Source organism: Aspergillus thermomutatus (assembly GCF_002237265.1).
Source record: "Aspergillus thermomutatus strain HMR AF 39 chromosome Unknown NODE_440, whole genome shotgun sequence".
NCBI classification, from domain to species: Eukaryota; Fungi; Ascomycota; class Eurotiomycetes; order Eurotiales; family Aspergillaceae; genus Aspergillus; species Aspergillus thermomutatus.
Window position 1 is genome coordinate 1 of NW_020798490.1, and position 13,604 is coordinate 13,604.

Below are 13,604 nucleotides of genomic sequence, written 5' to 3' on the forward strand. Positions count from 1 at the left end.
AGGGACCGTTAGTCACGTGACTTAGCCGCCCCCCTTGTCTCGAGCCTGGTTGTCCGTCAGACTGCGCTGTCTTTTCTCGTAAGCCTCATCCAACCATTTCGTGTTGACTGTAGATGTTCCATAACAATAGGTATTTAAGGCCTTATAATTTAACCCTAAGATAGACCTTTTTATCTAATATAATAATTACTAGATTATTTACTTAATTACTAGTAAAGAACTATATATAACTACTAAATTATACTATATTAATATCTACTAATACTAACTTTAAGAATATACTTAGGCTAGAGAGGTAAATATTATATAGATTCTAACTAATTAGATACTAGCTAATAGCCTAACTAAGCCTTTATATAGAGAAAAATACTAAAGATTTATTAAGATATTAGGTCTAAGGGATCTAAATACCCTTAATATATAACTTAATTAGGAAGATATGGTATAGCTAATTCTTATTAGCTAAAGAGATATATTATAGTATTATATCTTTAGTACTAGATTATATATTTTATACTTACCTATATTACTATTTATAGTTAGTCTAGTTTAACTAGAATATACATAACTTCTAGTCTTATTACTTATTATATAGAAAAATATATATATTCTTAGATATAGTAAGAATATGTCCTAGTTTAACCTCTATATACTCTGATTCCAATCGGTGATGTTGGTTCCGTATCGATGGGTACTGCGGAAATCGAACCTAGGGGGTTCAAGAGTACAGGTCTAGTAGATGCTGTGTAAGAGGTTCCGGTCATAACTGTCAACCATATAACCACTCGACTAAAAAGGAGTCTAGACAACCTAGCGTTGTCTAGTAGTAGTGATGCAGTGCATGTTCCTCATTGGTAAGCGGATCGGCAGACTTCGGAGGAGGGAAACCGCGGGTATCCGACTCCGGGGCCCCAGACCGATCAATTCGCTTTTGTCCAATCATAATTATTGATCTTGAACCCTGTTTGACTTTGACTTTTACAGTCAACCAATGACACTCGGAGCCGGGCTGATTGCTGCATCAAAACCTTGGGGTTACGGAGACTTGTTGGTATGCCGAGGCAGTTTAAGGACCGGTCGGCGCGCGGACCGTCACCTCGTCGGATCTCCATGGCGTGATTCACACATGCTTGTAGAAAAACTCCACGCCCCAATCTTAGCTTCACAGTAGTGTTTTGGGCTCACGACTGCCGCAATGCATTCCGTTCCAAGACGTACAAGAACTGCCGAGTCTGGAGCTTGTTCAAACTGCGTTAAGACGAGGCAGCGATGTTACATTGGAGTCAGCGGAGGCTCGTGTTCGTCTTGTCGTCGGGCCAAATTGGACTGTGATGCTCATGAGAGCACAACGTGAGTCTTGCTCTGTAGCATACACCGAATATATTACATTGCTGATCGTTGCAGTCCTCGTAGCGTGACTGAGGAGCCATCCTCGTGGCTCACATATTGTCCCGGTTGGTCATTTCCTGTAGCCAGGGTTATCCGTCAGAATGGCTGATGTTGTGAAGAGGATATATTCGCCTCGCAACTCAAACAGAGCGAGCGAGAATGCAGCCTGAAGAACGGCATGGCCGGGAATCCTGCCGTCTTATCAACCATCCCCCTCGACTACCACATCTCTATCATCAATCAACTTTTCGGGCCCGCCTCCGACGCTCCACCGGCTGTCCACTTGCCGAGCTACCTGGCCGATCTCCCAGGCAGACTGCACAGGGACGATGTCGAGTATCTTCGACGCAGTGGGGCGCTTGACCTCCCCAGCGACACGCTCCGCAACGAGCTACTAAAGAGCTATCTGCTCTGGGTCCATCCGCACATGCCTATCTTGGGGTTGCATGAATTTCTATCAGCTGTCGCCAGCGATAATGAATCTCATCAAATCGGTCTATTGTTATTTCACGCCGTGCTGTTTGCTGCGTCAGCTTTTATCGAAGTATGCCATATCCGTGCCGAGGGCTATCCTTCGCGCGGTGTTTTTCGTGAGCGTCTATCCCGGAAAGTGCAGGTACCTCTCTCCCTACTCCAGCTTCGTTATGCCCAACTCATCTGTCCAGGTGCTTCTCGATCTCGCATGCGAAGACGACCGTCTCGCTAATGCTCAAGCGATTCTGTTGATGGTGTCTTATCCTGAGCCGCACCGCGACCAGAAAGAACTTACCCACTGGTTGGGTATCTGCATCTCTATGATCAGCTCGAGTCAGACTCAAATGATCAAGACAAATGCAAGAAAGCAACAAATATGGAGACGGACGTGGTGGTCCATATTCGATCATGTGCGGCTAACATCGAGTAATCTTCTTACTTTGATGAACATTCAAGGAAACGGCAGTCAATGCGAAATCCCTCTACCGAATACGGCCGATTTCAGATTCGGTGCCTTATCACCCAACGTCCAAACTTTGGTAGGCAGCTGCGACTTTCTCCGCGATGTGCAGTATCAACAGTTCCAAGCGAGGTTGTTCATTGAGAAATCCAAGCTCTGTCAGATAGAACAATTGCCCGGACTATTAGAAGACTTATCCGACTCACCCAGCCGCGAAGGGCGATCTTCAGATGCGGAAAACAAGGCCTCACCTACCGAAGTCGCCGAGTTTGCTCAGAAATTGAGCAGATGGCACGCACAATTGCCACCGGCGCTTCATCATCAATCACCGGCCTCATCCGCTGTCACAGAGCTGGAGAAGTTCATACTTGTCCATCGTGCCTGGCTGCTCTTGCTTTATCTCGCCTCGGCGTACGTCGCCTGCAGTCGCAGTGTAGGGAGGAACAGCCACGCAAAAGAGCACATCCTAAACAAAATCAGTCTCGTCTTCGATGAACTGCATCGCTTGAACCTCACCAACCTACTTCCTATTTCCAGCATCGCTATTCTCGTTCCGGCACTGGAGTTTCACATCAAGGCTGTCGAATCGGCTTACCCTCAAACGAACGCAGCGAGTCAAAGAATGCTCCAGCAATACTCGGAAATCCTGCATCAATTGCAAGAGAACTCTGCTCTTGCCGACCGCATGATTGCGAAATTGAGCAATGTCATTGCTCCTAGAACTCCTCGGGGCGATCTGACGAGATTGATCGCTTCAGAATCCGCCATGGTAGAACAATCCGCCTCGCATCCTGATTTTGAACTAAAGGAAAATGACGACTTGTACCTTTTCTTGGAATCCGGCATGTCCTTTGCAAATGTTATCCCGTCGGCAGATAACAGTGCAACCATTGGGGTTGATCCGCCCCTCAGTAATGAGAGCTATCTTGCACAATTTTTGTGAATGCTGTTTGTTGGCTGATCCACGTATCCACATCTAATGAATGATGACCTCCTGTTATTCTGACGTTGAAAGCTTTTGGGTAGGGTTTGAGAGGACAATAAATTGAGAAATAGGGAAATCAAAAATTGGAATAAGAAGTTGCCAGTAGATGCGAAAACGAACCGTGTGCAGATAGCTTCGATAAAAGCCCAGGGGGAGGGAGATGGAAGAAAACAAAAAAAGAGAACGACCGAAACGCGATTCGAACGCGCAACCTTTGGTGCCGAAAACCAACGCGCTACCATTGCGCCATCCGGCCAATTTACTTGACAAACCTCACCAACGAAAGCTCATATTGTATTCAGTCCAATGCCTTCCATTGTACTTCGGTCCTCACAGCTCTGAAATGATGTCTGGTTTGCCTTCATCGGCTGGTCTAAAGTAATAAGAGGCTGGTAGCACTCGTCCTTATCATTGATTACTCCCTCATACCCATTGACTTCCTCAACTTGTGTGCTTATCAAATGCGACGGCCACTCTTGCTCGTCTGCCTAGATATATACAGTAATCAACATCAGCACATTTTGATAGAACCTCGCAGTCAGTATCCGAGTCTTCTGATGCAGACCTCACCCTTGATGTTGTCAGTCCATAGCCACATTGAGAGCTGGGAGATATTGCACCTGAATGACAACTAAGGTAGCTCATTCTCTACCCAGGATGCAGCTCTGCAGGCCGCCAAGAATGCACCCCCGCAGAGACATGCATAAGCGCCATCGGTGTCCGACCTTTTTCTGCCACCACTTAGCTGGAGATACTTGGAACATCTCTGCAGACATGTTCTTAGCTCTTTCTGCCATAGCAGCACTTCTGCTGCTGGCTGTCTGGCTGCTCAATAAGCTCGACTACTATCGCACCAAGCAATTCGCAGCATGGCCACAGCCGAGGCCGTCACGAGTATGGGGTCATATGAAGGATCTCAACGCCTTCATTGCCCGCGGTGAGCCAAATAGGCATATTGGTAAGCTTCAATTGCATACTGCCCTCATGCACCACATACTGATACTTAACGGACCTCGTATTCGCGGAAATCAAGGCCCACCTCGGCAACCCGCCGTTGTATTTTCTCGATGTACGCCCGATACAGCATCCTATGGGCATCGTCTGCAGCCATGAGATTGCAGAGCAGGTAGCCAGGAGCTCGAAAAAGTTCCCGTATAGTATGCCCAAGACCCCGACGCTGCAGGCTTATAAGTATCTGCTGGGCCCTGATTCGATCATTACTTCCGAGGTATTTCCAAGACCTAGGTAGTATGCTTGATACGGAAAAGCTTGGCTCATAAAGACAGGGCGAGGAATGGAAAAGCCTTCGCAAACGGTTCAATCCTGGATTTGCGCCTCAGCATTTATTGACCTTGCTGCCGTGCATACTGGATAAGACAGGGCCATTTTTCGAGGCCCTTGATCGATATGCTCAATCAGGGGAAGAGTTTAGTTTGGCTGAAATATGTACCAATCTCACATTTGATATCATTGGTAAGAGTCTGAATGTCTCTGAGGAACCAAAGCCGGTACTAACATAGAAGCCTAGGCGCAGTGACAATGGACGAGGACTTGGGAGCGCAGCTTCCCCTAGACAAGCAGAGCGAGATGGTCAAGCTCTACCACGAGCTGGCTGCAAGCTACCGCAGAAAAAGCTCAGCCCGAGCAAAATTGCTGAACCCCTTGGTGACATGGCGCCAATATACCCTGGCTCGCAGACTCAATACCATCATCAAGAATCACATCAAACGCAAATTCGCAGAGTTGAAGGAAGCCAGTACCAACGAGAGAAAGTCCCGCAGTGTCCTCGCCCTCAGTCTACAGGATATAGAGTATCTGGATGCCCGTGTCTTAGATCAAACTTGCGATCAGCTGAAAACTTTCTTGTTCGCTGGTCATGACACGACTAGCATCCTCCTGCAATGGGCATTGTATGAGCTCAGCCGCACACCTCGTGCTCTGGAATCCATACGCCGTGAACTCGACGACGTCTTCGGGCTTGATCCTTCCCCGGCAATAGTTCATGATAAGCTTCTTGCGCCGAACGGCGAAGAACTCCTTGGAAAGTTGCAGTATACCTCCGCCGTGATCAAGGAGATACTCCGCTTATACCCTTCGTCGGGAACAGGGAGATTTGTGCCCGAGGGAACGGGTGCGTATATCCAACTGCCAGATGGAAGGTCGCTGTGCATTGACGGAGTCCTGATGTACAACTGTGAGACGCTCATTCATCGTGATGAGACTGTCTACGGGGAATCGAAGGACGATTTTGTCCCGGAGCGATGGCTCGGCGAGGCGGGTGCTAGTCGGATACCGTCCAGCGCATGGCGACCGTTCGAGCGAGGACCGCGCAGCTGTATCGGCCAGGGGCTTGCGACAATTGAGGCACAAGTGATTTTGGCTTGTGTGGTCAGACGGTACGAATTTCGGAAGATAGGGCTCGGTGAGGTCGCGCGGGACAGCGCTGGGGAGCCAATTCTGAACCCGCGAGGGCAGTACGAGGTCAAGTCGCGTTTATTCAATGTGAGTTTGCCAGTCTTCTTTCGGAACCTTTTGATGATATTGACATTTAAGCTAGACAATGCAAGTGACTGCAAAGCCGGTGGATGGAACGATTATGAAGGTGAAATTGTCCTTTGGTGCTAGGAAAGACCTCTGATGTACTACTGAATATCCCACTCCATTTATCATGTACGCCCTTCATTCTCTGCGTCTTAGACGTCTCTGTAGAAAGAATCTACTTTGCAGCTTTGGAATCAGTCTAAATGCTATCGCATTGCGATGCACTGGATGAACTAGTCATCGTAACATGCCTAGCCATATCCAAATTTAAAACCAAGCATCATGACCTCACCTCTATCAGATTCTCAACCCAAATCTCGCGCAATGACCATAACCAACTTTCCTCCACTTCTTGTCCAATATGCTTGAACAGTAAGCGCAAGGACTCGCGATCATCTTCATTGCATTTTGGTGCACCCCTTTGCCAAGGTTCAGGACCAAAATTGACCTTGAGATATGGATTCCGCGCATGCCCATCATAGAACACTCTATATCTGTCCACAAGTAAGCCGATTCTTATTTCAGTTTCCGACTCCAATGGCACACCACGACGCCAGTCGCTAGCCCCGATCCGAAAACACCGCAGGCGAGGCAGCCTTGTTCGGAAAGCGTCGAAGTAATGATGCCAACGTTTGTCGTAGGAGCGGTAGTACCCTAGCTCGCCGTCACCCTCACGGCGGAGTTCCATCTCGCCTTCGTCGAATGAAAACTCGCCCAGCTTGTCTTCCTGAAGAGACAGATCGTAGAGGATCATGCAATCGTCCAGAGACAATTCATTTAATGTGGCACCATGCGAGAGAATCCATTCCAGCTGGGAGTCTTGGAAGAAGCTAAAACTTCCCAATGCAAGGCTTTTGAGATGCGGAAAGTGAAGCTCGCTTAGTTCAAGCTTTGGGCAAAACCCAAACCAACTGCCGCAGTAAAGGGTGAGGTGTTCAAGAGACGACGCGGTCGGTTTCAGCCACACTGACGGAAGCTCTGTAAAAATGGATTGCGACTTGGGAAATAGACTGGATTGGTTCTGGGACCAAAATTCGGCAGCGTCTAGTGTTGTGGCAGGCTTGTGCTCTCTCACAATGCTCAATCGAAGAGATCGCAAATTCCGCAGCACCTTGGTGATTCTATTGGATGTTTCGTCGTCTTTGTTGATATACTGGAGATGCTGAATACCCAAGGATTGCAGAGGTACCTCAAGTGAAGCCAGCCATTCAAAGAGGACACTGAGAGCCTTCTTGCGAAAGGCAGCGGTCTGAGGACGCATGAGAATCCAATGACGCCTAAATATGCCGGAACGCAGGTCAAATTGTACGATGGCGGTTTGCACTTTTGATAAGTGCTTAAGCTGCAGAATTCTGTTTTCAAACTCTCTTGGGAAGTAGGCTTCTTCCTTATCTTCCAAACCCTAGTCCTGTAAGCATATAGCACTCGTTAGACGGTCAGAAGAGAATACTGACATATGAAGGGTTGTATGTGTTGATATACACCTTTTTAACCGCATACTTTAACGTTGAACTCTTTGAGATGCCATCCATAATCTCATAGCTGTCCTCAGTAGGATACAGTTCAACGGTATTAAACAGCAGCTGAGTAGCGAAAAATGAGAGAAGGTGACATGTCTGGCGCAATTTCTTCAAAGATGATGGATCGAGGTAAGAGACTATGAGAGCAAGAAGCTCGCTGGGCAGAGCGGTGATATGGACCATGTTGCATGAGAACGCAAGCTATCTCAAAGAACCAATTCCATGTCAATGTGTTGGAGGTTGCGAAAGAGAAGGAGAACGTCTTCTTTAGATTTGATCGATGGATGAAGATACTTCTTTTTGCGGCGTCACGTGGAGGGCTCATCCTCCCATCCACAGTGAATGTTGGGAGTGTCAAAGATACCCGATTCGGCAGTGCCTGTGTGAATAAGATAGAGCATTTCTTGTGCGACCGATATCTCCGTGACAAAGGAGAAATTCTCCCGCCTGAAATGCACTGTAGGGAATGAGGGCGAAAGTGAAGCAACAAAGAAGTCATTCAGCTACAGGTTTTCAAATTCCTCATCAAGATGTTTGCTTTAGTGGATCTTTACATCTTGATGAAACTGCTGCTTCGTTAATATTCACGACCAGTTTCTGTCACGTGCACTGTCAGTAGTCACCCTGTTGATAGCAATGACCTTATACCTATTCTTTAAGAACTTCAGTGGCCAAGAACTCCGAGACAGTATCATTGCCGTGGGACTAATGGCTGACCAGGATTTACCACAGGCTTAAAAGCCGGATAACCGCATGCTGACTCTACTACGGAGTACATGAGACTGTCTTACTTGTCGAAGAGTTCCTTCTGCTTCGCTCGTGGAATGCTCTTGCGCGAACATGCAGACATTTCTATACTGCCTTCACGCCATCTCTGTACTCCATTGCCATCAGTATCAAGGACGATCAAGGCGATTTCTCCACCTGGGCTGCGAGAAAGGGCCGCCTTGCCACAATCCACCGGATCATGAAACACGCACTCAAAGGTTACCTCAGCTGCGTTGTTCGCGGGGAAGCTGCCAAGTTACTGCTGGAGGCCACGACTGATTTTGGCTATGTTCGTTCCCTGGAGGCAAGTTCGGTGTTTGAGTTTGTGCGGAAGAAGCAGAGTGCATTGCTCGAGTCAATTCTTTGCCGAGACATAGACGTGCACCAAAGAGACATCCATGGGCGAACGGCATTGTTCAATGCTGTATTACACAAGCACATATCGGGCGTGATGCTCCTGTTGGAATTTGGAGCAGACATCAATGCGCCAGACGAGCACCAGATCACTCCCTGTATATTGCCGCAGAACAGGGACCCGAAGCAATCGTGGAGCTTTTGCTGCAAAGAGGAGCTCGGGTGGACATGACAGAGTATGGAAGGCAGACGTCTCTGCATGTTGCCATATCGGCCAATTCGACCAAGGCCGTCTCTCTTCTGATCGAGCATGGTGCAAACGTGAATGCGATTGAGTCAGGGCAGGAGACTGCTTTACAGCGATCACTAAGCGACCGGACTGAAGCCGGAATTTTGAAGCTCCTTCTCGATGCAGGAGCGGATTTCACTGCTCCAAACATCCACGGTATCGCACCATTAAAGCTGGTATGGATGAGGAGGGCCAAAGAAAAAGGACGGTTGCTCTTGAACGCAATAGAAGCAAGAGAAACCGCTTCTGACTTGCTAGAATCACCTACTACCTTGCCACATGCTGATATCTATGCACAGTATGATCTCGCACACCGGCTCTTGGCCCAAGGAGCAGACGTTGGCAAACCGGAAAGGGACACAAGGCGGACCGCATTGATGGAAGCGGCGAAACAAGAACAAGACAGCCTTTTCGATCTGGTGCTGCAAAAGAGTCTCGATGTCAATGCATTAGACCCCTGCGGACGAACGGCACTCTCATATGCGGCTGAGCACGGCAGCGAACATAAAGTACGCTCCTTGCTAAAAAAGAATGCATCAGCTGGTATCTACAGGTCGGGGTCACCTTTGACATATGCTGCCAAAAATCATCACCTTCAAGTGGTATTGCTCCTTCTTAGACAGACAAAGGGCGTAGATCTTGCTGATGATAGCCTTCGGTCCGCGGTGACGTCTGCTGTTACCTTTGGTGATACACAATTGCTGGAGTTGATACACGAGAAGGGCAATCTTGACCAACGCGATTGGAGGTACCGTGATCCGGTCCTTCATCGCACAGCACAACGAGGAGACCTGGCCGGCGTAAAGTGGCTGCTCAACCAATCTGTCAGTATTGACGCAGCAGGCAATGATAGGCGAACGCCCCTTATGCTGGCAGTATATAGCCGTAATGACGCAGTTGTTGAACAACTTCTGCAGCACGGAGCCCGGCTTGACGCCCGAGATTGGAACCATGCGACTGCCCTTCATTGGGCCTTGCCACATTGGACCGACCCGTCACTTGAAACTCCCAATTCCAATGCTATCTTGAGAGCTGACCGCAATTCCGGGCGTCCTGTTAACTCGAATATTGTCAAAATGCTTGTCGAAGCAGGTGCTGATTTGGAAGCGAAGAATGCATCGGACGAGACTCCCCTGACACGCGCCGCCATCAATGGATCTACGTCAGCTGTTCGCCTGCTCCTCGAGAAAGGAGCAAATATCGAATCGCGCGACCAGTCGGGGTTTTCTCCCTTGCTATTGGCGGCTTGGAAAGGTCATACGCCAGTTGTCTGTCTTCTGTTGGAGCACTGTGCAGGGATTGGTTTCGCCAATCCAGATGGAGACACAGCGTTGATGCTTGCTGCGCGTAATGGCCACCACGAAACAATTCTAAGTCTTCTGGCAAGATCTACCGAAATCAATCGCGTCAATCACGCTCACCGAACCCCTTTGGCATGCGCAAGTCAACTTGCCGGATCATACAGGTCGAACTCCGCTTCATTGGGCCGTGCAAAATGAACATGAGCCATGCGTCGAGCTCCTTGTCCAAGGATGCGCTGATGTTACGAGAGGGGACGTTGAGGGCCGAACACCGCTCTGGTGGGCAACGAAGAGAGAGAGATCGGAGAAGCTCACAGAAGAGTCGTGATGAGATTGTTAGAATACTCTATGACCGCCATCCCGCTTCAAGCTAACTGCTGTCCACTAAGCATGCTCCTGAGGATAACATGACCAACGACCTGCCTCTACAAAGTTAACACCCGGACTCAAGCCCGAATCATCATCTTGAGACTGGAACTGTTGATCGAGGGGTGTAAAATCGCAGATGATCGCAGGAATCACATTAGAACTGCATATGCTGTCTAGACAATGCTATCGGGGACAGGATATCCTTTTATTGTCTGTGGTACCTGATCTCCTCGGACTTCAGCACGCAGACAAGCGGGTATCTCGGCTTTAAGACACTCAAGGCGTGGAATGGAGACGCGTCAGTGAATGTAATTGGCTGGTTTTGAGACAATAATTGCTGTAATGCATGGTAATTTTCAACCAGGCAGCAACAAGCCTTTTGAAGCTTTTTGACCATCCAATCATTCTCCTTTTATCTTGGCTGTGCCCCACTCTGACCGCCACACACACATGGGCTATCTACCAATCACAGAATTTTCTCCCTTTAATCTTCACAATTGAATTTTCGAGATTTGGTACCTGGATGGGTTTTCCCTTTGGTCTTTTCTATGTTTTCCCGCAATCAGGTAAACATATATTGGTTAATAGACAATCTGGACATGTAACAATTTAAACAAAGACTGGCAAGTGCTCAACTTCTAGGCATCCAAATCATGAAACTGTTTGATGGCTGGCTTGCATACGTCGGCTCGACACGCGGCGGGCCTATTATTGGAGATGGCGTCAACTCAAAGGTCTCCGCCATCAAACTGGTTACCCACCAATCTCCACAGTCGTCCAATAGTGATGCGCGGCTTGCTTGATTGCAGTATCTTACGTACCTAGTTGGAGGAGATGGCAGCAGTAGTGCCGTTTGAGTGATTAATCTCCCGGCCAGCCTAATTTTGATGGCTTCTTTGGTTCTTCCTCTTATCAGGATTTCTCCGCCTTGGACCTCTCCGTCCTGCGGTGACTTTACATCAAGAGCACATCGCCATGCGATTCGAATCATTACCACGATTAGGGTGGAATACCCTTTGCACGACGCTGCTATTTTCATCGCTAGGACAGGCTATCGAAATCAATATCAACGATGACCGTATGTGTTGCTATACGCAATCTGCCTTGTCGGACTAACACCACAATAGAATCCATCAAAGATGCTGCCGGCACTGCTGCTTACGGCGCGATGAGCTACTACCATGGCAACGAGTCCGGACACATCCCTGGCGCGTTCCCGACGAAATGGTGGGAGGGTAGTGCCCTATTCATGGCGATGCTGCAATACCAGTACTTTACCGGCGACCACACCTACAACAGCGAAGTGAGCTTGGGTTTACAATGGCAAGCCGGAGACGGCGACTACATGCCTGCCAACTACAGTAGCTACTTGGTAAGCACCGCATTGAACAAATAAATGCAAGGCGCGATGCATCTGACCGGCCAAGGGAAACGACGACCAAATGTTCTGGGGTTTAGCAGCCATGCTCGCCGCTGAACTGCAATTCCCCGATCGCTCGGACGGTTACTCCTGGCTTTCTCTCGCGCAAGGGGTTTATAACACGCAGGTAGATCGGTGGGATTCGTCAACATGCGGAGGAGGCTTGCGCTGGCAGATCTATACTTACCAAGCGGGGTATACGATGAAGAACTCCATCTCCAACGGGGGGTTGTTCCAGCTAGCTGCCCGTCTGGCGCGTTACACCAACAACAACACATATTACGACTGGGCCGAGAAAGTATGGGACTGGAGCTGCTCGTCGCCTCTGCTCAACAACAAAACGTGGAACGTTGCCGATTCGACCAACATCGAGGACGATTGTGCGAGCCAGGGAAACAATCAATGGTCCTACAACTACGGCACCTACCTCATGGGCGCGGCATACATGTGGAATTACGTACGTCTCCCGAAGCCAGCGAATCAATATACCAGAAACTGACGAGGTTAGACCAACGGAACCAACACGAAGTGGGCAACTGCCGTCAGCGGCCTGCTCAACGTCACCCTAGAGCAATTCTTCCCCACCAAATATGGCGGCAACATCATGTCCGAGGTCCTCTGCGAACCGAACGAAGTCTGCAACGACAACGAGATCCTGTTCAAGGGTCTCGTCACCTCCTGGCTGGCGTTCACTGCTCTTCTGGTCCCCTCCACTTACGACAGGATTCTCCCTAAGCTGCAGGGATCAGCCGTGGCGGCCGCCGCATCCTGCACGGGCAACGGCAACAATTCCTGCGGAGTGCGATGGTATAATTCCAGCTGGGATGGATGGACGGGTATGGAGGAGCAAATCAGCGTCGCAGACCTCTTGTCAGTCAACCTGATCACCACCAAACACAAAGGACCAGTGACCTCGACCACAGGCGGGAACAGCACCAGCGACCCGTCTGCGGGCTCGGGGGATAAATCGGGGCAGACCACCACGACCAGCAAGATCACCACGGGCGATAAAGCGGGTGCTAGCATCTTGACTATTGGCTTCGCGGTGGGATGGGTTGGCCTGATGGCTTTTATGGTCATTGGGGGGTAGTGATGATCCTGTGGTGTTTGGCGTTTCATGTAATCTTCACCACCATAGATCTTGATATTATTTGTACATAGTAGACCATGTTTCATTCGATCATGCATAACGTAGTCGCAAGCGTCGGCCTCCGAGATTGACTGGTGTCATTCAGGGAGCCAGAATGCCTTGAGTCTAATTGCGGAGCGAAGCGTAGCATGTCTTATTGCATCCCCTTCTAGCTTTCTGTCTTGGCACTCAATCTGATTGGTCAAAAAACAGCAGGTTTCTAGCTTCCTGATTGGCTGATAAAAACCATTGTCACGTGCTCTCTGGGGGGTCTGGGGGGCTCTGCCCCCCTGGATATTGAATACCATATAGTAGGGATATTGAATACCATATAGTAGGGATATTGAATTCCTATATACTAAGGATATCGAATACCATATAGTATTAAAGGGTTGAAATAGGAGAGTAAGACTGCTGCTTAGCATACTGCTTTGCTCTGCAGGCCTTAGGCGGTTTCAACCGGCTACACCTTGTACGATAGCAGTGGTCCTGCGACAAGACAAATAATCCAGTGAGAAGTGATTTCCAAGAAGTAGTAGATGTCGTTCTAAGAGATACCTTTGTGCATTATGCTCAAAGTTCGAGTGCAGTTTAACGACCATGCC

At 48.8% G+C, this 13,604-nt stretch overlaps 5 protein-coding genes across 5 annotated transcripts; 4 read left to right on the forward strand and 1 right to left on the reverse strand.

Moving 5' to 3' along the window:
* Positions 1 to 1,195: 1,195 nt before the first annotated feature.
* CDV56_100367 (transcription factor domain-containing protein) lies at positions 1,196 to 3,266 on the forward strand (the record flags this gene model as incomplete). The annotated part of the gene is made up of 4 exons (XM_026753986.1): positions 1,196 to 1,350; positions 1,405 to 1,454; positions 1,509 to 2,005; positions 2,055 to 3,266. The coding sequence occupies 4 exons, from the start codon at positions 1,196 to 1,198 to the stop codon at positions 3,264 to 3,266; spliced, it is 1,914 nt and encodes a 637-aa protein (XP_026609690.1).
* An 816-nt stretch (positions 3,267 to 4,082) lies between these two features.
* On the forward strand, positions 4,083 to 5,946 carry CDV56_100816 (cytochrome P450; the record flags this gene model as incomplete). Its single annotated transcript, XM_026754435.1, has 5 exons — positions 4,083 to 4,266; positions 4,430 to 4,536; positions 4,595 to 4,781; positions 4,837 to 5,810; positions 5,866 to 5,946. The coding sequence occupies 5 exons, from the start codon at positions 4,083 to 4,085 to the stop codon at positions 5,944 to 5,946; spliced, it is 1,533 nt and encodes a 510-aa protein (XP_026609691.1).
* A 183-nt stretch (positions 5,947 to 6,129) lies between these two features.
* On the reverse strand, positions 6,130 to 7,552 carry CDV56_101131 (uncharacterized protein; the record flags this gene model as incomplete). The annotated part of the gene is made up of 2 exons (XM_026754750.1): positions 6,130 to 7,251; positions 7,304 to 7,552. The coding sequence occupies 2 exons, from the start codon at positions 7,550 to 7,552 to the stop codon at positions 6,130 to 6,132; spliced, it is 1,371 nt and encodes a 456-aa protein (XP_026609692.1).
* Positions 7,553 to 8,336: 784 nt separating this feature from the next.
* On the forward strand, positions 8,337 to 10,279 carry CDV56_101470 (ankyrin repeat domain-containing protein; the record flags this gene model as incomplete). The annotated part of the gene is made up of 2 exons (XM_026755089.1): positions 8,337 to 8,683; positions 8,737 to 10,279. The coding sequence occupies 2 exons, from the start codon at positions 8,337 to 8,339 to the stop codon at positions 10,277 to 10,279; spliced, it is 1,890 nt and encodes a 629-aa protein (XP_026609693.1).
* A 1,146-nt stretch (positions 10,280 to 11,425) lies between these two features.
* On the forward strand, positions 11,426 to 12,960 carry CDV56_101902 (glycoside hydrolase family 76 protein; the record flags this gene model as incomplete). The annotated part of the gene is made up of 4 exons (XM_026755521.1): positions 11,426 to 11,528; positions 11,578 to 11,822; positions 11,878 to 12,327; positions 12,379 to 12,960. The coding sequence occupies 4 exons, from the start codon at positions 11,426 to 11,428 to the stop codon at positions 12,958 to 12,960; spliced, it is 1,380 nt and encodes a 459-aa protein (XP_026609694.1).
* Between the last annotated feature and the right edge of the window lie 644 nt (positions 12,961 to 13,604).